The sequence below is a fragment of the Moesziomyces antarcticus genome, assembly GCF_000747765.1.
Source record: "Moesziomyces antarcticus DNA, scaffold: scaffold_v10003, strain JCM 10317, whole genome shotgun sequence".
NCBI lineage: Eukaryota > Fungi > Basidiomycota > Ustilaginomycetes > Ustilaginales > Ustilaginaceae > Moesziomyces > Moesziomyces antarcticus.
The window spans coordinates 1,234,919-1,256,825 of record NW_014639007.1 but is presented as its reverse complement, the minus strand read 5'-3'; the positions used below and the strand labels follow the sequence as shown (position 1 = coordinate 1,256,825).

At 59.5% G+C, this 21,907-nt stretch overlaps 8 protein-coding genes across 8 annotated transcripts; 5 read left to right on the top strand and 3 right to left on the bottom strand.

Annotated features, from left to right (window-relative positions):
- Window positions 1-1,191: 1,191 nt before the first annotated feature.
- PAN0_003d1972 (uncharacterized protein) lies at window positions 1,192-4,902 on the top strand (the record flags this gene model as incomplete). The annotated part of the gene is made up of 3 exons (XM_014802927.1): window positions 1,192-2,266; window positions 2,823-3,281; window positions 3,392-4,902. The coding sequence occupies 3 exons, from the start codon at window positions 1,192-1,194 to the stop codon at window positions 4,900-4,902; spliced, it is 3,045 nt and encodes a 1,014-aa protein (XP_014658413.1).
- Window positions 4,903-5,115: 213 nt separating this feature from the next.
- PAN0_003c1971 (mediator of RNA polymerase II transcription subunit 10) lies at window positions 5,116-5,850 on the bottom strand (the record flags this gene model as incomplete). Its single annotated transcript, XM_014802926.1, has 2 exons — window positions 5,116-5,687; window positions 5,739-5,850. The coding sequence occupies 2 exons, from the start codon at window positions 5,848-5,850 to the stop codon at window positions 5,116-5,118; spliced, it is 684 nt and encodes a 227-aa protein (XP_014658412.1).
- Window positions 5,851-5,986: 136 nt separating this feature from the next.
- On the top strand, window positions 5,987-6,821 carry PAN0_003d1970 (ubiquitin carboxyl-terminal hydrolase L3; the record flags this gene model as incomplete). Its single annotated transcript, XM_014802925.1, has 2 exons — window positions 5,987-6,670; window positions 6,759-6,821. The coding sequence occupies 2 exons, from the start codon at window positions 5,987-5,989 to the stop codon at window positions 6,819-6,821; spliced, it is 747 nt and encodes a 248-aa protein (XP_014658411.1).
- Window positions 6,822-6,919: 98 nt separating this feature from the next.
- On the bottom strand, window positions 6,920-8,268 carry PAN0_003c1969 (malate--CoA ligase subunit beta; the record flags this gene model as incomplete). Its single annotated transcript, XM_014802924.1, has 3 exons — window positions 6,920-7,012; window positions 7,086-7,188; window positions 7,277-8,268. 3 exons carry the CDS (start codon window positions 8,266-8,268, stop codon window positions 6,920-6,922), a joined length of 1,188 nt encoding a protein of 395 aa, XP_014658410.1.
- A 697-nt stretch (window positions 8,269-8,965) lies between these two features.
- On the top strand, window positions 8,966-9,994 carry PAN0_003d1968 (succinate-CoA ligase; the record flags this gene model as incomplete). The annotated part of the gene is made up of 1 exon (XM_014802923.1): window positions 8,966-9,994. The coding sequence occupies one exon, from the start codon at window positions 8,966-8,968 to the stop codon at window positions 9,992-9,994; it is 1,029 nt and encodes a 342-aa protein (XP_014658409.1).
- A 99-nt stretch (window positions 9,995-10,093) lies between these two features.
- On the bottom strand, window positions 10,094-13,130 carry PAN0_003c1967 (glycosyltransferase family 2 protein; the record flags this gene model as incomplete). The annotated part of the gene is made up of 5 exons (XM_014802922.1): window positions 10,094-11,726; window positions 11,908-12,180; window positions 12,528-12,752; window positions 12,809-12,850; window positions 12,943-13,130. The coding sequence occupies 5 exons, from the start codon at window positions 13,128-13,130 to the stop codon at window positions 10,094-10,096; spliced, it is 2,361 nt and encodes a 786-aa protein (XP_014658408.1).
- Window positions 13,131-15,047: 1,917 nt separating this feature from the next.
- Window positions 15,048-18,776, top strand: PAN0_003d1966 (concanavalin a-like lectin glucanase; the record flags this gene model as incomplete). Its single annotated transcript, XM_014802921.1, has 1 exon — window positions 15,048-18,776. The coding sequence occupies one exon, from the start codon at window positions 15,048-15,050 to the stop codon at window positions 18,774-18,776; it is 3,729 nt and encodes a 1,242-aa protein (XP_014658407.1).
- A 1,277-nt stretch (window positions 18,777-20,053) lies between these two features.
- Window positions 20,054-21,886, top strand: PAN0_003d1965 (MFS general substrate transporter; the record flags this gene model as incomplete). The annotated part of the gene is made up of 1 exon (XM_014802920.1): window positions 20,054-21,886. One exon carries the CDS (start codon window positions 20,054-20,056, stop codon window positions 21,884-21,886), a length of 1,833 nt encoding a protein of 610 aa, XP_014658406.1.
- Between the last annotated feature and the right edge of the window lie 21 nt (window positions 21,887-21,907).

The window sequence follows — 21,907 nt, the reverse complement described above, 5'->3', positions numbered from 1 at the left end:
GGAAGGCAGCCGCCCAAACTGGCAGTGGAGCACTGACATCGTGTGGAGCCGAACACAGTGCAGTCAACAAGGATCAGTCACTTTTTCTCTTTACCAAAAAAAAAAACCTGCGCTATCAAGCGTCGCCATCGTCACTGCGCTTCCAGGCCGCACCGCTGATTGTGCCTTGAGCCGGCTGTGCCTGCTTCCGTCTGCTCATTCACGTCCAACCGAGCTTTCCCTCTCCGTAGACAACACTTGCCCCTGCCGGCGACGAGGAGGGCCATGACAGCGAGCAATCGCAAGCCTGCTCTAGGCTCCGTGAGGACCGTCACGACGAGCCAGACGGAGAATTCTGGACGAGAAAGCGAGCTAGTTAGCGAGCGAGCTAGTTCGACACGCTGGGATCTGCATATCCCGGCTTTCCGGGCCTGGAGTTTGCGCGGAAGCCAAATCCGAGGAGGTGAGCCCTATGCGCCTTGGTTCGGAAGCCAGGTGCCGCGGATCGGAGCTTGCTCAGCTCTCGAACCAGTCATCACACTGGGAGCTGAGCGCAAGGTTGACTCCATCATCCGCCACGTTGCATGCTTCTGGAAGGCAGCAGCAGCATCATCCCTGGCCATGCGTGATTGGACTGGAAAGCTTTTGCGCAGGTTCGTGGGCAGGTTTCCGATCCGGCTAGAACACCCGACGTCAACTTGTCTTACCGCTGCGTTTCGTTGGCAGCAAAGCACGAATACGTCACGCCGCGTTCCGCATTCACTCCCGACCGGTTGCATTTACCGCGGGCACTCTTCGGATGTGAGGGTCCGGAGGCTCGAACAAAAAAGCGAACAAATGATAGCGGTCTAACACTTATCCTTAAGAACACAGGCTGCAGCTCTACTATCTGATAGTCGATCGCGCCTCGGAAGTCGGGACTGACTGAAAAATTCCACACCAAAAGTTTGCGGCGGCGGTTTTTTATGTGCTCAGCTGGAAGCGACATGAGAGCATGCATGCCCTGCTGCCGCTCGCCCGATCCTCGCCCAGGGTCTTGATCACCACCATCCTTCTTTGCATCCAGCAGTCTAACTACGCTCGCGCCACATCGACCGTGCTCCATCAGCTCAAGTCCGAGTCGCATCGCATCACCACACGCTCGGATCGCTCCCCGCACTTCCGCGAGCGCCAGGTGGATCGAATCTTGCTCGTCTTGCACGACGACCCGCCATGTCCGCCAAGAAACGCTCCCGCGCATCATCCATAGCCTCCAGCGAGATGCACTCGAACCACCACTCGCCAAGCTCGAGCCACATGGGTGCCAGCGGCGGAGTGGGTGCCTCGTCCAGCCGCGGGGCCAGCGCTCTCCCGGCGTCCGGCCCGTTGGTGCACGCATCGCAAGACCTCGACGACTTCCAGGCTTCCTTCTGGCGCTACCAGATGGACCTTGTCGAGCAGGGTGGTGATGCAGATGGCAACGTCGTCGACTTCAAGTCTGGCTTGCCTACGCAGGGCCAGCTGCCTCTGGCGCGCATCAAAAAGGTCATGAAGGCCGACGACCAGGTCAAGATGATCTCGGCCGAGGCACCTATCCTCTTTGCACGCGCCTGCGAGATCTTCATCTCGGACCTCACCTGCCGCGCCTTTCTGATCGCAGAGGAGCACAAGCGACGCACCATCCAGCGTTCGGATATTGCTGGTGCCATCGGTCGTTCGGATCTGTTCGACTTTCTGATTGACATCGTGCCAAGGCACGAGAGCGTGCCCAGCAGCAGGCTGCCGGGTGGAGGTGCTGCCAAGCGTGAAAAGACGGGCGAAGGCAAAGGCGTGGGTCGAGCCAGCGCCAACAGGCGGCCGCAACAGCATCAACCACCGTCGCAGCCGCAACACCCGCAGGATGCCAGCTCATACGACGACTCGGTGCTGCGTGCCGTCTCGGGCGCCTATGCAGACGCAGAAGGCGCAGCTGCCGACTCGCTCAACATCCCGCACACGGGCGGCGCAAGTGCACCGCTGGACGCGGCGGCTAGCAGCAGCAGCATGGCACACTGGATCCACGACACGTCATCCGCCGACGAGCACTCGTCGCAGCCCGACATCGGCTCGCATGCGCATCATTCGCATCACTCGCACCACCACGCCTCGGCACAGTCGCATTCGCAACACGGCACCCATAGCCCGCACGAGCTGCACCACCACCCCCATCCGCACCATCCTGCACTTTCACACGCCGGCCATCACTCGCACCACCACCACTCGCCGCTCGACTACGTCGCCTCCAACGCCGGCACGCCCAACAGCATCGGTGCCGGCAGCGCAAACGGAAGTGCCTGGTCACACTCGTTTTCCGGATTCTCCTGATTGCGCCCTCCCTGTTTCGCCTCTTGCCTCCTCTCCTGTCTCGTTTGTACAACATCTCGGGCTGCATAGCCCGGGCGTGTAACACCACCCTGAATGCCGAATCGAGGAAATGCATTCTCCTTCTGGATTCTGGACCGGCTGACTTGAGCGCATCATTGCGGAAGGAGGATATTAGCTTGTATGACGGGCTCATGAATTTCGCAACCCTTTTTGGCGGTCACATTTTTGCAGCTATTATTTTCCTTCGTCCCACTTGGGGCGGTGCTCGATTTCATCGATTCGGAAGCACCAATACCACGGTACGTAGGGAAGCAGGGTTCTTGATCTGCAGGGATGCCTCACAGTCCCACCGAGACCTTCATGTCAACGTGTTCGATGATGCGGCGATAAGGCAGGTGCGGGAATACGCCCCCGATGATTCGGCAGCTGCAGCCAGGGACCAGCGGTAACCTTGACGCCCTGCGTGGCTGGAGAATGCGGGGAAAATCTGCACGCATTAGGCTCGAGCCCCCGCAAGCTTGGCAGCCTGTTCGACGTGTCTTGCAAGGCAAACAATCTCATGCGCCAGCGTCTCGGGCTGGCGGTACAGCAAGGACGCAAAGCCCACGGAAAGCAGCACCTCTTTTCGGATGCAGTTCTCCGGGGCGTATTGTGGGGTATCACATGCCTGACAGAAGCAGTCCAACGCACCTTCCACCTCGTCGACTTCCGCGGTGAACATCCGAGGCTGCATTCCTCTGCTGGTCTTCCCGACTCCGGGAGGCCGCATCCGAAATTAAGGCTCCCACGCCATCTCCAGAGTGACGTGGAGACATCCGAAGGGGGACGGCAGAGGAGGCCGTATGGCGAGTGGGTTACGGCAAAGCAAGCCGAGTGGTCAACGTCGCGCACTGGCATGGCAGGGTCTGGCTCGGCTAGCTGGGGCAAGCCCCCCTCGCACGGTGCAAATCCTGCACACCGTCCGTGCATAAAACTGGCACCAACTTGGGCTCGTCCCGTCCTCATCGTCTCTCCATCCCTTCCATCCAACACGGCCGGCGTTGAGGGACTGACTCAAACACAATGCAAGCGTGGCTCATTGCCTTTGGTGTCCTCACCGTCTATTACTGGACCGTCCAGCTGCTGCGCTACAAGCACTACCGCCATATCCATCAGCGCTATGGCGGACGCTACGCCATCGACGGCGAGCCCGCTAGCAAGGGAAAGCCGCGCATGATCGATTCGTATCGCGGCGTGCGCGATGCGCAGCGAATCGTGCGACTCGCCGCAAGCATGGATCATCCCTTCGTCTTTACAAAGTCGCTCGAGTTTGCGCTCTTCCGCACGTACGGCATCCCGACCATCTCGTCACTCCTCCTGCATACGGGCCAGCTGGGCAAGGCCGACAATGCCGGTCGCCGATACGTCGATACCTCGGGCCTCATCCAGTCCTTCATGACCTTCCCCGTCCCCAAGCTCGATCTTCCGGACGGCGGCGAGTCGAGTGCATCCGCAGCTGACCGCCAGGGTTGGGAGCACTTTGGCGAGGACCCGGACGATCCAAGGTCGTCAATCGCGTTGGCGCGCGTCAATTTTCTACACGGCCGATGGAAGAGCAAGATCTCCAACGACGATCTGCTGTATACGCTGAGCGTGTTCATCATCGAGCCGGCCAAGTGGATCGACCGGTACGAGTGGCGCAAGACGAGCGCGCTCGAAAAGGAGGCGCTGTTTGCGCTCTTCTACCACATCGGACGCTGCATGGGCATCCAAAACATCCCCGAGACGCGAGAGGAGCTCATAGAATGGAGTCTCGCCTACGAGCGGAACTACATGAAGTTCGAGCAGTGCAACCACGAGGTGGCGCAGCACACCACCGCGCTGCTCATGTATGCGCTGCCCAGCTTGCTGCACGGCTTTGCGACGCATCTCGTCGTCTCGCTCATGGACGAGCGTCTGCGGGAGGCTATGGGATACCCCTCGGCGCCCGGATGGGTGATGAGCTTCAAAGACACATTCTTCCGCCTGCGCGCTTTGGTGGTGGGCTCGCTCATGCTCCCGCGATCCAAGCCGCTCGCCAACATCCCCATCGGCTCCGACGAGGCTGGCAAGGTCTTCTCCGTCGAAACCCTGCTCAGCGAAGGCATCCCCGGCGTCTGTCCTGCCTCGGGCATCCGTGCTGACCAGGGCAAGACCTGCCCTGTTGGCGGCCACTCCCACGCCGAGAAACCCGCAGAGGGAGGCTTCAAGCCCGCTGCATGGCGCATGGAGCTGAAGTGGTACGAAAACGAGCCAGCCTACGCACGTCCCTTTGAGCCCTGGTCGGCCGGCTGGGTCGTCGAGGAGGCCAAGATTGCACTCGGCCTGCTAAGAAGCGAGGACCGACGCGGCGCGCAAAAGTGGATGCCCGTCACCCTCCCCGTGCCCAAGACGCTGCAGCAAGGCAAAGACGCCGGCAAGCCGATCGCTGGATTTGGCGGATTCAGGCTCGAGGAGATGGGTCCCAAGGGCCTCGAGCTCAAGGGCAGGAACGAGGTGCTTGCCAACGCGGAGAAGCTCCACGGAACCAAGCTGCAGGGCAAGTGGGCCTTCGAGCCTTGAGATGTCGCAGCGCGGCTTGTTTATGCGGAATCGAACGGAATCGCATTGTCGCACACAACAGAAGAGTCGGTGTGGGGATACAAGTACATTGACGATTGCGATCTGAGCGATTGAAGCTGCGATCTCGAGAGAGAGAGGGAACGAGTGAGCCGAGACATGTGACAGGTTGGGTATATGGCGACGCGTGGTCGTCGGAACTGTTTCTAGCTCTAACTATGGATCTTGCGCCTCCGCTGGCTTGCTGGCAGTCGCCAGCTCGGGGAATGCCTGATCGAGTGCTGCGTCGAGGGCGTCCTTGTAGCTGCTGACTGCGTTGTGCTGGCCGTAGCTGTACTGGTTTTCGCTCGCGAGACGGCTGACAAAGTTCCGCGTGTGCGTGTCGGGGTTCTTGCCCGCATCGAGCATCTCGAGCACCTCCTGGGGCACCATCAGGTGCGCACGGTGCAGCTCGTCCTTGGTGGCGTCCAGCTCGGCGAGCGCCTTGATGCACTCGTTCACCTTGTTCGCCACCAGGTGCTGCGAACCCTCTTGCACGTCCGCCGAGCACACCGCCAGCTGGTACAGCAGATCGACGACAGCGCGCACGCGGGTTTCAAGCGTCGCACGCACGGACTCGGTCGGGTCGGCGGGCTCTATCGCCGCGCTTGCCTCGGCTTGCGCCGGTGGGAGCGCTGTTGCTGGTTGGGAGGTCTTGGCGGACCCAGCACCATTAGCGCCCGTGTGGGATTGCGGCTCGGGAGAGGGAGAAGGTGAGGTGGGTGTGATTTGACGCGGCCGCCGCGCTCCTGCTGATGACATGGCGAACAACTAAGGCCAGTGTGGTAGTTTCCATTTACGCCTCTCGTCGATGTCGTCAAGATGGATGTCCGGCACCTTCGAGGGTCCCATGTCCCTAGCGTCCGCAAGGCCGAGTCCCGAGCTTGCGGCAGCAACTGAACGATGTAACATTTCATAAAATTCTGACCTCCACCTCGTCCTGCCGCCGCACAGACATCTTCGCACCCAGCCCAGCCGCTTCTCTGCCGCCTTCCTCTCGGCCATCACTACCACTTTCTGTCTCCCTCCTTCTTGACACTTCATCGCCATGTCCGATCAGGCTGCAGCCGCCGCTCCCCAGAAGCGCGTCATGTGGGTGCCGCTCGAATCCAATCCGGAGCTCTTCACCAGCTGGTGCTCGTCGATGGGCCTGGACACGTCCAAGTTTGCCTTCCACGACATCTACGGCACCGACCCGGACCTGCTTGCCATGGTGCCCCAGCCGGTATCTGCCGTCCTCCTCCTCTTTCCGCTCACCGAAGAGATGGCGAAGCTGCGACACGACGAAAACGCGTCGGCGTCGCCCGACGATCCGAGCTCGGGCATCCTGTGGTTCAAGCAGACCATCGGCAATGCGTGCGGCACCATCGGCCTGCTGCATGCGCTAGCCAACTCGGATGCAGCGAACAGCATCAAGCCAGGCTCGCCGCTGGATACACTCTTTCAGAAGGCGCGCGCGACTTCGGATGCAAACGAGCGTGCAGACGTGCTGGTCAACTCCAAGGAGCTCCAGACGGTGCACGAGGCTACGGCGAGCCAGGGACAGAGCCAGGCACCAGAAGACCTGGACAACGTGCTGCTCCACTTTATCTGCTTTGTCCGCAGCAAGGATGGCGAGCTGGTCGAGCTCGATGGGTCCAGCGGCAGGAAGGGCCCCATGCCGAGGGGGAAGAAGGTGAACACGCAGGAGGACCTTCTCCCCGTGGCTGTCGAGTTTGTCAAGGACCACTACGTAAGTACCCTTACGCAACGCCCGCCCCACACATGTATGCATAGGCTGACAATATTGGCTTGTGCATGCTCACGGGATCCGACAACAGATGGCGCTGAACCCGAACGAAGTCAACTTCAACCTCATCGCGCTCGGACCTTCGTTTGACTGAACACCTCCATTTGCCATGCCCGCCTCTTAACCCTGTCGTGCCCGCTCTGTCATAATGGAAGACTTTAGCCGATTATGTTCCTGGAATGCTGGACTTCCTCACAGATGACCTTGGTTGGCAGCCTTGACGACGTGCGCAGCAGCGGCGTTAAAGTCGTCGTGAAAGGCGAATTCGAGCCCGGACGCTTGCAACTAACGTGGGCAACGAGAGCGTCAGTACGATATTCTCGGCTCACGACTCGAGTGGATGCGGGAAAGTACTCACGACCTTGGCGGCGTCTTCGGAGCCGGTGCCCTTCATGCGCACGACGATGGGTTTGGTGATCTTGTCGTCCTTGACCGCATCGATGATGCCCTGCGACACAATGCTGCGCCGTCGACCAATTGCCGCACGAATCATTCGAAAAGTCAGTATTGCCTTCGAGAATATCTCTGCGGAGGGTGTTGCATACGTACTCTGTCCTGGTGATGCCCCCGAAGGTGTTGACAAAGATCGCCTTGACCGCTGGGTCTCTGTTGAGCGTCTCGACGGCGAGTTTGGCGTTGACCCTATTTGCGCCTCCACCGCCGTCGAGGAAGTTGGCTGGTCTTCCACCTGCCTTGTTGAGGCCATCCATGGTCGCCATTGCATTACCAGCGCCGTAGCCAAAGCATCCGACGTTGCCCTCGGGCAGATCGCTGCTGCCGTGTTGCGTCGGTGTAGGCGCATCGACGTCTGCGAGCTTGACGTAGAACAGTCCGCCGTCTTCGGCGCGCGCCGTGTTGGCGTTGCGCGGGCGCGACTCGAAGTACGGCTTGAGCTGTGGCTGACGTCGCACTGCAAAGTCGTCGAACTCCAGATAGGGCTTGACAACTCGGATACCGTCCGAGGCCGGAACGAGCGTGAAGGAGAACCAGAGCCCTTCTTGCTGGTCAAACACCTTCCACATCTGCTCGATCACCGTACCTGCATCGCCACCCAGCCCGTGCGAAAGAGCCTCCAGCTGCCGGGAGTCGAGTGAGGAGGCGCCGGATCGAACTCCAGCTTGTGCCACTGATTCGGGAGCCTCGCGTCGAAGCTTGAGCAGGCCAAGCCCGCCTTTGCCAAAGAACGTCGAGTCGAGCGAAGAAAGCGACTTGAGGGGGGCGGAGACGATGCTAGGGCCGTAGAACTTGGCGCCGGACTTGGCCTGGGAGCCAGGCCAGCTTGATTGCGGGTCACGGTCAGCAGAGATGAGCACCGCTACGCCTTGGTCCGCATTTGAGGCTTCACCGACCTCGATTGACACTGAGCGTGGAAGTGTCGCGCCGACTTCGCTGAGAAAGGTGGGGATCTCTTTGGCTTGAAGATGGAAGTCTCGAATCGAGGATGGACCGCGGACAACGCCAAACTGCGGTGACCCACGCACGGCTCTGCGCATCGCCCACCTGGTTGTTAGCGCAGAGCTGGCTGCCGATCTCGATAGCATCGTGTTCCTGTACACGACTCGAAGGTGATGTGAGCTGCGGAGTCGTTTCGAGAAAACCGTTGGTGGCAGTGACGAAAGCAGTGATGGAGCCTGACTGAGTCGCACAACCACCAAGACAAGATGCACCCTTTTCAAGGACAGGCCTGGTCAAGTAGTGAGTGCCAGGATGGAGTGCCGTTAGCGAGGGCGGATGACGGCGGGGGTGTGGAGCAAGACACCGCTCTATGCATGGTCGATGCTCTGTGCGAGGCAGAGTGCGGCGATAAATCGGCGTCGGCAAACTGCGAATTTACGACATCGCTTTCGGTCGCCGAAACGACCACTTCCCCGCACCGCCCACGGCCAAGGTGCGGCCCTAATGTACTGCGTTGGACGTGGGCGCCAAACAGCCAAACTCTTGTCCCACGTCCTCCCTCCACACAGCCGTGTACGATGAGCCAGCACAGACCCGGTGTCGAGCTGCAGCTCCGCTTCCTCCGCAGGTCAGCATACCCGCTCATCCTGCCACCATAGACCGCCGATGCAAGACCCACTTGGACTCGCCACACAACCTTGACCTCCCCTACAGACACAAAGCGGAACGGAACGACTCGTCGCACATCGCTCCCGGAACGCTCACTGAACAGTGCCCTTCACTTGCTCTTCGACGATGCTAGCTAGCCACTCGATACGAACGACGCGGCCACATTGCTTGCGCATGGGTCTGCTCAAGAGCTTCGCTGCTGCCTCGCGCCGTGGACTCGCCACCAGTGCAACTCGCAGCAGCTACGCAGATACGATTGGCAACCTCGCCGCCGGCCCCCACTCCAACGTGATCGTGCAGGGCTTCACGGGCAAAGCATCGACCGTGCACACGCAAATCTCGCTCGACATGGGCACCAACGTCGTTGCCGGCGTCTCTCCCGGCAAGGGTGGCACCAAGCACCTCGGTGGTCGACCCGTGTTCAATTCGGTCCAAGAGGTGCTCGATGCGGGCATCAAGGTGGATGCCACCTCGGTCTTTGTGCCACCCGCTCTGGCGGCGGATGCGATCATCGAGGCGATTCGAGCCGAGATCCCGCTCATTGTCAGCGTTGCAGAGGGCGTTCCGGTCAAGGATCAATTCCGCGTGATGGAGGCGCTGCATTCACAGAGCAAGTCGCGGCTGGTGGGTGCCAACTCGCCCGGATACTGCAATCCGCGCGGATGCAGGATGGGTATCTCGCCCATGATCACGGCTGCGCCCGGGCCGGTAGGAATTGCCTCGCGCTCGGGAACGCTATCGTACGAAGCTGCCTATGCCACCAAACCGCTCGGACAGAGCTACATCCTCGGGCTTGGAGGCGACTTTTATCCCGGCACACGAACCGTCGAGGCACTCGAGTTCCTCATGAACGACCCAGAAACTCACGCCATCGTCCTGGCGGGCGAGATCGGCGGAACGATGGAAGAGGAGGTATACACGCTGCTCAGCGATCCCAACTCCAAGTATAGGCAGCCCAAAGGCGGTAAGGGCACGTTTACCAAGCCGATCGTCGGGTTCATCGCGGGCCTCAACACGCCCCCCGGCCAGATGTTCGGTCATGCCGGCGCCATTTGGAGGGACGATACTAGCTCGGCACTCGAGAAACGCCAAATGTGGATCGAAGTTGGCATCCGCATGGCAGACGCGATCGCCGACGTCGGCAAGCTCGTCCAGGAGGAAATGGCCTCCTACGGCCTCGACATCCCCAAATCCACCGCCTAAATTATCTACCACACCTCATGCAATGGAACAAGCTGGAGGAAATAATGTTGCTTTCACTATGATAATCCGTGATATACACAAAGACACAAGACGTTCGCTTCAGTTGACCACGCTGTTGGTGTTGGAGCCCTGGCGCGAGTTGTTGGCCGCGGTGCCGGTCTTGGAGTTGGCCGAGGTACGTGCGGTGGGGTTCCACTTTTCGAACTTGATAAACTCGCGGAAGTGGCAGAAGATGGCCATGAGCGAGGTGACCGAGTACCAGATGGGGGTGCAAGCTGCGAAGAGCAAAATACCACCCATGCGCGTAAAGTGGGACCTGTTCCTGGCCTGGATGCAAATCGTCAGGCCGAGGCAGATGAGGTTGACGGCGAGGGCGAACATCGAGAGCGCGTATCCGCCAAAGTCTTCAAAGTAGCGCTTGAGGCCCTGGGTGGGGATGTTGTAGCAGATGCCCGAGGCGAGCATAAAGACGAGCTGCGAGTTGATGTAGAAGTAGATCTCGCGGTAGAGGAGGAGTTGGAAGAGACCCACGCGCGAGCGCCAGCTGTTGTTGTCCGAGTACGCACCGCGACGCATGGAAGGCATGGCGTGTCGGAAGGCCACCTGCGTCCAACCCTGCGCCCATCGCAGACGCTGCTTGACCAGCGCAGGAAGCGTCTCGGGCGCCAGCTCGTAAGACAGCACCTTGAGATCGTACTCGATACGTGCACCCGAGATGATGGCTCGCATCGACGAGTCGATATCCTCGGTGAGCATGTGCTTCTGCATACCCAGCGTTCGCAGCAGCGACGCGTTCCAGTGTCCGTTGGAGCCACCAAAGAATCCGTAGCCCTGGATCTCGGCACGACCCGAGTGCATGACGCCGTAGATCAGGTCAAACTCCGAGGCGATGAGCTTGGTCATGAACGTCTCGCTGTAGTTGTAGATGCAGCATCGGCCCTGGATGATATCCACACCGCCCTGCATGAAGCGCTTAGCCACCCAGCGGAGCGCATCCGGCTCCGGGTAGTGGTCGGTGTCGTAGAGCGTGATGATCTCGCCCTTGGACTCGAGCGTGAGGAAGTGGTTGATGTTCTCCGCCTTGGACGTCGACTTGGGCACCTTGACGATACGCAGGTTGGATCGCTCCTTGGCCAGGTTGCGCAGCTCGGTCTCGACGGGCTCGATGGGATAAGGCGTGTTGTAGCAGACGTTGATCGTCATGCGGTTGGCTGGGTAGTTGAGCTCGCGCAGCGCATACTTGACCTGGCGCATGATGATCTCCTGCTCGTTGGGCAGGTAGGCGACGAGCACCACGTCGATCATCGGCCACTCCTGTCCGTCCTCGAGCTTGAAGCCGTGTACCTTGGCGTGGCGCCACGCCTTGCGCGCGTTGATCGAGGGTCGGATGCTCTGCATCGCCTCGGTCGACACCGAGAGCGCTGTGAACGTCTGCAGCGCGACAAAGGTGTACCACAGCGCTCGGTGCAGACCGGCGGGAATGAGCAGGTAGAAGAAGAAGGAGAGCATGCAGTAGCATACGAGCATGATCATCGGCGTCCACGAGTAGTACCATGCCGACGTCTGGCCGAAGAGCCGTGTGAAAATGGAGCCTGCCATCTTGGAGAGCCAGCGGTCGTTTCCTTGGCAAAGATGCAGTGGATGCAGTCGCGCCTTGCGATGCTTTCGTGGGTATGCAAATGAGAGAAGTTGACTACAGGGGGCAGGTAGGTTGGATGATGTGTTGGGTCCGCTGGGTATATGTGGATAGACGAAGGGAGGTAGAGTCGCGAAGACTTGAAAGGAGATGGCCAGCTGAAAGGCTGGAGGGCTGGGTTGACGCGGACGCTCTGATTCACCCTCTGGCTATCGAGGGATATATGGAAGCCGACTCTGCAAGTGGCTTGTGTCCACGCAAAGCTTGTAAGCGGCACTTGGCTTGTTCGAGCCTGGACCCGTGAGCCGCGTTGCCGTTGACGGTGGCAGCATGCGGATCAGTGAGGCGACGCCAGTGTGCCGGGTGGACGGGCCGAAAGAGGCAGGAACGTATTTGCAAACCACGGACAACGTGAAACAGCGGCCGTGCGGGCTGGAGAACGAGGCTTTCGAACGCCGAAGAGGCGGCAGCGATGCCAGGTGGCTGCTTCTTACCAAGTGCAGTACCACGGCGGCAAGGACGGATCGCCGCCACACATGAGCAAGGGCGGCTGAGCGCTTAATCAGGCAGGGGAGACACGAGATGCGGTCGGTGGACAGCGCCGTATGCGGTTGGGCGGGGCTCCCCACCCGACAGAAAGGGCTTGGACAGAAGCCAAGGCGACGCATGCATGAGGCGTCCGGATGGGTGTCACGTCGATCTAGGCCTACTTTGCACTCCGCCCGCAGCGCCCAAAGGCTGTTTGTGCACGAGTGGCGCGTAAATTGATCCGACGGGCTTCGATTTCAACGCTCGCCTATCTCGGTTGGATTCTCTGTCGACCCCAGCGGGAACGCTCATCTCCGCAAGTCGTCGTGCTCAACCTAGACCGTCGAGTCAATTATTTACATTGCTTACTGAGATTCGGTGCCAACGTGCAACTGCGGTTGTACATTGTCGACATTGCACAGCTCGAGGAAGTATCGCGGCTGGCAAATGGTGGTGCTACAGGCGAGACAGGGCTGACGCGGAGTCCGAAGCTTGGGCACGCCCAGTCTGAGGGCCTGGGAAAAGCTGGAGGGAACGAGGAGCCACACAAAACGGCGGCGAGGGATGGTTGGCACGACGGCATCTGAGCTCAGGCTAGTGGCATCGCAAGTGAGACATCGGTGGGCCAAATGCTAGTCGCAACGGCTCACCGTCGTGGACCTGATGTTTCGGATGCGGACACGACTCCGGGGCTAAAATAAATATTAATGAAAAAAAATAAAATGATTTCGTCCCCGATCCTTTGTGGCTGACCATCAACCGCGCGACGACTCTGATGTCTAACAGGGCCGAGATGTTGGGCCGGGAACGTGTTGAATAGATGTCCAGAAGCATGTGCTCAGCCGCCGAATCGGGAAGATCGAGTCGAAGGTTGGCGAGCATACAGGGAGGCGAAAAGCCTAAAAACGCAATGTGCAGGTGTGTGTGGTGCCTGAAGGCCGCGGTGGAAGCTCGATCGACTCCGCACTGCATGGTGCGAGATGAGATAGGCGCGCGAGCGAGATGCCCTGGGCAGCTGTCAGAAATGTCTCGCTAGCCGCTCCGAGTGGCCGCGCGGGATGCAGGGACGAGGCCAGCCACTCGTAAAGCCCGAAACATGGCGCGGTCTTGGACGTCGGCCTCGTTTCACCGCGACAATTCAAGTTTGCCATTTCGCCTTTTTCTGAATTGATCCGCATTTGTCCATTTCTCCATCTCAGACAGCCGCAAGCCGCATGCCTCGGCGTCGCCTTCATTGCGGGCGCTTCTAGGCTTGGCCTCGACTTTCCCTCTCTTCTGCCCTGGGGTGCAGCTTCCATGTCAAGTCCTTGTGTGACTTGGATCTAACCATGCCACCTGCTCCTTCTTGTTTTGAAGGCTTATGAAGCCCCTGTATTCCAACAGAACCCACAGCTCATCTTGGACCGGACGAGCGTGCTGTGCTTTGACGATCAATCCTCGCTGAGCTTGAACTTTTTCTGAGCCATCAAGGCCTTGGAGCAAATGTAGATCGTCAGACGGGCAATGATCTGAGGGCGTACCGTATCCTAACTCCGCCTTCCGCCCGCCATGTCTCACCTCTGCATGCCTTGGCCTTCAGCCGGACACTGCTCCCCTCCCTCTTATCCAGTGGACAGCGATGTCGACGCGCCGCTTTTTCTCATACCTCAATCAACTCAACGCCCAGCTGCGGTAATGACATTATTCACCTTGGTGGAAAATTGGCTGTCCTCTTCACTCATTGATCGACGTAGTACTCCAGTTGTTAGCAGGATGAACTCTTCACCCTAATTCCATTGGCCCTGAAGAAGAACAAGCCGCGCGAGAGCGGCCAAAGAAGCATGTGATTGTATGTGTGTATGCAGGCGATTGCGGACTCGGCCTCGACCTCTGATCAAAATGAGGAGGGGAAAAGAAAGTACAAAGTCCGCTCGCCAGCGCACTTCGGCAGTCAAAAGGCACGAGTATTTCTTTAAAAAATAATAAAAAACAAACCGATGCGGATCCCTCGTGCTTGCAACCGCCTTCCGGTTCCGTAAAACAAAGCCTGTCAGTCGCCTAGAGGCCGTACGCCTGTGCCTGCAGCCGGCTCGCAGCCACCAAAGGACTTCAGTCGCCTCCTTCCAGGCCATGGAAGCCGCATTCTAGCCCAAGCGCCGCCCTCGGCTGTCACAGATCCCACCCGCAGTGGCCGTCACCCAGCCACCCGCATCTGTTTCACCAAGGCCCCATCATCCAGACCCACCACTCAGCACGCATCCAAGTCCCGGCTGCCGCCCCGCTGCGGATCAGCCAAGACTGCAACAATAGCTTTGTCCAGCCGCCGTCACCACTGCAGGTGGCGCCCAGGCCATTGAACCGCCGCTGCTCTGCATATGGCTGCTATCCCGCTTCCGGATCCCCTTTGCCGCCCGGTTGGCCTCCCAGCTTCTCTCGCCCGCCGCACGGTCTCCACTGATTCACCCAGACGCCGATGGCGCTGACTTGGAGTTCGCACGCCTTGATGGCTCGATCCCCTCTGCTCTTCGCGTATCTTTTGGTGGCCGCCTAGCCACTTCCCATATATTCAAGACGTCCCGCCTCGACATCACTTTGGAATTATCCTCATCATCTATCCCCGCCCGCCCCCAAGCTCGCCCTCATCGCCAAAGCCATTCTTTGCTTCCTGTCCGCAGCGCGCACAGCAGGCTGCGGCTTAAGCAAGTGGCACACAAACGCTTCGAGCGTTCCTCAATACCGAGTATCTTCATCTGCGTGCTGATCATACCCTAAGAATCGGCATCGGTCGTTTCCAGTCGTCTACAAGCAGAAATCACCTTTCGGCGTAGATCTGCATCTCTCGCTGGACGAGGCTCTGCGTCGACTCGAAATCTTCATCCTCTTCCTACAACCACCTCAAGCAGTGTCACGATGGTCAAGGCAATCGCTCTCCTGGCGTCTGCCGTTCTGGCGCTTTCCAGCGCCACTCTCCGCGCCAACGCAGCGTGCGAGTGCGGCTACCTAGACCCCTCCACCAACCATCTCTGGACCGATGCCTCCTTCAGCTACTTCAACGAGACTGGACTCGAGGACATCGTCATGGATCCCACCAAGTCCCCCAAGGTTGACGGCGCAGAAACGGCCGGTGAGACAGGTGACGGCCAACAGACCTGGTCTGCGGTCGGAAATCACATCAACCCGTACGAGGAGTCGTTCGGCGCAACCTACCTCAGCGCTGTCAGCTACAACAACACCTACATTGACAACCGCACCGACGGTCTTGCCATGCAGGTTTCCACCGCCAACCAAAAAACGCACGTGGTCAACGGCTCCAGCATCGTCACTCGCCGTCGTGACATTCTCTACGGCTCCTTCCGCGCCAGTGTCAAGCCCCCATTCATCAAGCCCATTCCCGGCTCCGACCGCGGTTACGGTTCTGGCTTCCAGTTTGCTCTGTCGTACAACGCCTCGGAGCGCATGCACGTCAACATCCTCACCAACGACTACATGCCCAACTCGACGCTCGGCTGGTCCTTTGCAGCCACCCGATGGGACGACGACCCGGTCAAGACCAACCTCACTTACCTCCAGAACTTCACCATCGCCAACGAGACCGCCTTCCTCGAGCACCGAATGGAGTGGCTCAACCAGACCGTCATCCAGTACAAGAACGATGCCGAGAACAAGTCGGTCAGCTTCTTCCAGTACAAGAAGGGCAGGAACACCGTCAACCTTCCTACCACTCCAGCTCCCGTCTCGCTGCAGGCCTGGGCCAACGGCGAGCCTTCGTCTTCGCAGGGTCCCCCTGCCTATGAGCCCAACGTGGTGCGCGTCATGTACACGCGCTTCTTCTTCAACTCTTCGCGCGTCGAGCGTCACGACCAGTTCACTGCGCAGTGTGCTGCTGCTGCCAGCTCCGCCAACGCCGTCTGCAGCACCGAAGACTACACGCTGCGAGCCAGCACTCCCTTTGATCTCGTTGCTGCTCAGCAGTTCAAGCCCAAGAAGACCAAGTTCTCGGTGCCCATCTGGGCTGCTGCTATCGAGCTCTTCTTCCTGCTTATCCTGATCGTCACGGTGGTGCATGGTCTGTACATCCGAAAGATCAAGGAGCAGCAGAAGAAGCGCAAGGCAGCCGCACTCGCACTCGCCGAGGAAGAGGAGAAGCAGGCGCAGCTGCTCGAGTATGATGACATCAACGACAAGACCGACTCGCCCCGCTCGCGCGCCGCTGCCGACTTTGAGAAGCCGTACAAGCAGATCTGGGCCGTCCCCGAGCTCATGGATGACTGGGGCTCGGACGACGAGAGCGACATTGACGAGGACGACGAGCGCTTCTGGGAATCGGCCGATGTGTTGCGCAGCACCAACTACCAGGAGGACCGCGAGGCCACTCGACCCGGTCTGCCTCAGTTCGATGAAGCGGCCGCCATGAAGCCCTCGATGAGCGCCGAGAGCATCGAGAGCCTCAGGTTGCCCGCCGACAACAGACCATCTTCGCCTCCGCGCAACATGGGCTCGCCGCGAATCGGCGAGCAGGCCGACGCGGCCTGGGGATCGCACAGCCGCTCCAACAGCGCCAACCGCATCCCCGCCGCCAACCAGTTCCAGCTGGTCAACCGACCCAACTTCCCGCGTGAGAACTCGAACCTCCGTCAACAGATGGCTGGCCGCATGAACCGCAACAATCCGTACAACACGGGCGCCGGCAACATAGGTCCCACCACTGGAGGCGTTGGCAGCAGCCCTCGCTTTGACGATGTCGAGGAGGAGGAGACGCTTGCCGCCGGAGACCGCAGCAGCTCGGGAAGCAGCACGTACCCGCCCAACCGACCCGGACTGAACCGCTTCGATTCGTACGAGTCGGACATCCAGGTGCCCACCAACACGCACGATTCGGCGCGCACGCAGCGATACCTCCAGGACAGCAGCAGCAACGTCAGTCTGCCCTACATTGCTCCCAAGTACGCCGCATCGGGCGGCCTCAACTCTGCGGCCAACTCGACCGCCTCGCTGCTCAACTACAGCGGCTCGGGCGGTGGCAACGGCAACGGCGTTGGTGCAAGCCACGGATACTCGTCGTCGATCAACATCAACTGGGACACGGAGCCCAAGATCATCCAGTGGAACAAGCGTAAGAGCATGGGTGTGGACCTGACCATTGGTCAGCTCGCCCAGCCCGCCATGGGTGACAAGAATGCTGCGCGTCGTCTGTCGACGGTGGTGAATGCGGCGCCAAACAACGCGCACTCGTTCCTGACGATCGTCTACAGGCGCGTATACAACTTCTTCTTCATCTCGGGTGACGGCATGAAGACGGCCTCGGGTGATGCGCGTATCGACTACCTCGACGGCATGCGTGGATTCGCCTGTCTCTTTGTATCGCTCGGTCACTTTATCCTCATGTTCTACAACGCCATGGCCAACTTCTACGGACCTCACCACTACTACGGCTTCGAGTACTGGATCCGCGTCATCTTTGGGCCCATCGTCATCAACGCTGGTCTGGTGCTGGGTATCTTCTTCCTGCTCCCCTCGCGTACGATGGGTTCGAGGTACCTCGTCAAGGGAGGTGTGCAGTCGCTCGCCGACAACTCGGTTCGTCGTATGCCGCGTCTGATCATCCCCGCTGCGGGTGCGTGCTTGGCCAACTACATGATGATCGACGTGGGTGCGTACAAGTGGGTGGCACGCATGAACTCGCTCACCTGGTCCACGTGGTCGTACTACCAGAACTACGACAATGCGCTCGACTTCCTCGACTCGTTCATCGCGCTCTGGTGGGCCGGCCCTCCCGACCAGCCCGCTCTGGTCACCCGCTACGCCACCGGTGTGCTTTGGACGATCCCTGTCATTGTTCAGGGTGCCTGGACGTGTATGCTGTGCGCCGTGTTTGCGCACGAGATCAAGACCACGTGGAAGCGCTTCTTCTTCTACTTTATCTGCATCCTGCTCTCGTGGTACGCGCAGACGTGGGATCTGTTCTTCATGGCGGGTCTCGTGATTGCCGATCTGGACATCAACCTCAAGTACCGCAAGTGGGGCGAGATGGGTATTCCTCTGCTGCCCAAGGGCTACGCCAAGCTGCTGCGCATCCCGGAACGCATCCGCCAGAAGTTTGCGCTCAAGGGCAAGATTGTTCCCTGGGCCTTCTTCCTCGCCTGCTGTGTGCAGGAGTGGCTGACGTACATCCCCGGCGCGCCTGCCGAGAACTTTGACGTGTGGGATGTGGGTGTGCACCCGAACTTCTACAACTCGAGGCCGAACAAGTGGAACGAGGACGTCGGCTACAAGTACCAGCGTCCCAGGACCTCGGCGTGGTTCTTTGTGATGAGCATCTTCATTCTCGCCGACCACTCGAGCGCCTTCCGCCAGGTGTTCAAGCTGCGCATCTGGAGCTTCCTCGGCAAGCACTCGATGGCCTACTTCCTGCTGCACGGTATCATCTTCTGGACCTGGGGCTCTTGGCTCTGCGTCACGATGCTCACCCGGGGCATCAGCTACTTTGCCACCATCATGGTCGTGTTCGTCACGAGCTACTTCTGGCTCACCATCTTCTGCGTCTGCTTCACCTACACCTTCGAGTACTGGGGCATCATCGCATCCAAGGCCTTCTGGCGTGCCACCTCGGGCAACCTTGGTCGTCGTGCCGGCGCCTAGTCCTTTACCTTTTTATCTTGTATACCCTTGGGGACCTGTCTAAACATTTTTTTTTCAATGCTACGCATCTGTCTATCTCGCTCTCTATCCGTTTGTCTTGAGTGTCGCGCAAAGGGTGATATGAGCTGCTGGCAGGTTGAGCGGGGGTCCTGCTGACAGACGCAGCGGTAGCAGTGCGGTCGGTAAACGTGAGGAAAAAAATCAAAAAGGAACTGCAGCACCTAGGATTCCCGCGTGGTCCCCCACCGCAGTACTGACTAGGCGATACCTTGCTTAACTTCGCAGATCGGACGGGATGCGGTGCTTTCAAGGTTCTATGGCCGCAGATGTCAGGATTTACTTAGAAGGTTGATAAGAGTCGTCGGTCGGTGCTGGTTCAGCCGTGAGTTTGAGCGTCGAGGGCCTGATGATCTCGCGCCGATTTGGCTCTGTTAGATGTCTCGCTCGCACATGATTGCACACGGAATAATTTTCGGCAAGACCGGCATTCGGCTCAGCCCGTGCGGTCCGGCCCAGACAAGAGGTTGGTCCTCCCGGACGCCCACCGGTTGGTCTGCAACACAAAGGACGGCAATGTCTTTGTGCGACATGTGTCCCACCATCGAGCGCTCGATAGGGAAGACTTCGGATAGATCACGTCGATACGGCCGGCAGCCCTCAGGAAGCTCAGGTCGACCCGGCCGTGCCGGAAGTGTAGCAGCTTCACAAACGAGTTTTCAAATCGAACCCGAAAAAACTCGCAACATTTTGCCGACGCAGGTTAGCCGGCAGAAGCATGTGCTCAGGCATGCACAAGAGTGAACTTCCGATAGTGCCGCACAGAGGAGCTATCACATAACGGCGGGATCGTGGATAGCCGCCCTGGAAATTTTGAGTGATGTGACTGCGTCCTCCTGCATGACGCACATGCTCCGGCCTCTGTTGGCACCACCGCCGGCTGCAGCTATGGAGTCACCTTCGTGATCTGCACTTCGTAAGTGACACAGCTAGACCCTGCGCCCAGGCGATCTATCGGATCACAGCCACCTTAGAGCCGAACGCCTGGCGCTGCCCTTGCCGGGTTGGTTGAAGCTTTTGACCTTTCTACCTGCTTCACTGCGGTACATGTCTTGGCCCTATGAACCCGTGAACCTTGTTCCTTGCCACAACCAATCCCTCCCTCTTTACCATTCACCCACCTTCTCTTCCCGCCCTCGACATCTTCTTCACCTGTCTGGCCACTAGTGACGAGCATGGCGCATACAGAGCCACATTGGTCGTCTTCACAAACATCAGACATGCCAAGAGCATCGACTTCCGGGTCCATAGCGGCGTCGTCCCAAGGCTGTGCGGATCCATACGACTCGGGCGCGCTCTCGACGGCCTGCCAGTCGACTGCAGTCGCGACACCACAGCATCACTCCGAGGCACCCACTCGTGTCAACTCGTTCGACATCTCGGCGGCCCACGACATGCTGCATAAGCTTCACTCGAAGGTGGAGCAGGGCGACTCGACCGCCATCGCCGAAGACGAACACCTCGCCCATCTGCATCAGCTGCCACCATCCAAGCAGCACCTCTTTCATCTGCACCACAAGCACGAGCGCCCTTCCCGCGCATCGGAGGAGGATGAAGGACCACATCCGAGCGACACCCCTCGCCGGGCGGGAGACCTCGAGAAGGGCAGCGCGAATGCGGAAAGCGAAGAGCCAATGCCTGCCGTCTTGCTGTCGGAAGACGAAGACCCGATGAACTGGAGCGACCGCCGCAAGTGGATCACCACCGCGCTCGTATCCTGTCTCTACTTTAACGCGACCATCACCTCGTCTGTAGGCACGGGCGCCACGGCGCAGTACATCCAGCAGTTCTCCATCTCGCACGAGGTCTCTGCTCTCGTGCTGTCCATCTACATGGTCGGATTCTGCGTGGGGCCTCCAATGTGGGCACCGCTCTCGGAGCTGTACGGACGCCTGCTGGTCAACTACATCTCTGTGCCGGGCTACTTTTTCTTCAACATCGGGTGTGCGCTTGCGCCCAATGTGCAGACGCTCCTCGTGTGCCGGTTCTTCGTTGGCCTTTTCGCTGCAGCACCGCAAGCCAACAGTGGAGGGACCATCTCGGATATCTGGGCGCCCAAGGTGCGGCTGTGGCCCATGTTCACCTACTCGCTCTCGGCGTTCATGGGTCCGACGCTGGGTCCGCTTGTGGGTGGCTTCATTGCCGGTACGGATGTGGACTCGGAGCGATGGCGATGGATCTACTGGCTGCTGTGTCTCATCTCGGTGGTTTCCATGGCACTGGTGGTGGTCATCCAGAAGGAAACGTATGCACCTGTGCTTCTGAAGCGCAAGGCGAGGGAGATGCGCGCAGAGACTGGACGCAACGAGCCGTTGGCACCGGGAGAGGCGCTCGCCGAGGACGGCACGGTGGCGCCTGTGTCGTGGTCCGAGATCATGCGCGTTTATGTGGGTCGACCGTTCCACATGCTGTTCACCGAGCTGCCGCTCATGTACGCCACGCTGTGGACGTCATTCTGCTACGCCATCATCTTTATCTTCTTCGAGGCGTACCCCGTGGTGTTTTCGGGCACGTACGGGTTCAATGCCGGCGAGGTTGGACTCACCTTCCTTGCTATCGGTGCGGGTATCGCGCTGTCGGCGCCAATTCTTGGCTGGTTCAACAGGCGGTCTCTTGCGGCTCGGATTGCAGCGGGTGGTAGGCCTGTGCCCGAATCGCGTCTTCCGCAGGTGGCTCTTTCGGCACCGCTGTTTGCGATCGGCTTCTTTTGGTTCGGTTGGACCGCACGCGCTTCAATCCACTGGATCGTTCCTGTTCTTGCAGGGTTGCCCATTGGCATCTCGCTTATGCTGGCGTTTAACTCGTTGGCGACGTACGCGGCCGAGTGCTACCACATCTACACCGCCTCGGCACTCGCAGCCATGGCATTCTCGAGGTGTTTGTTCGCCGTCTTTGTGCCGCTGTTCGGCAGACAGATGTTCGAGAACCTTGGTCCCGGCTGGGCCTCGAGCATCCTGGCGTTCTTCAGCATTGCTGCGATTCCGGTTCCGTTCGTCTTCTTGAAGTACGGCAAGGCCATCCGACAGCGCAGCAAGATGTGCATCAACGCCTAGTTTTGAACGCAATTCGCATCA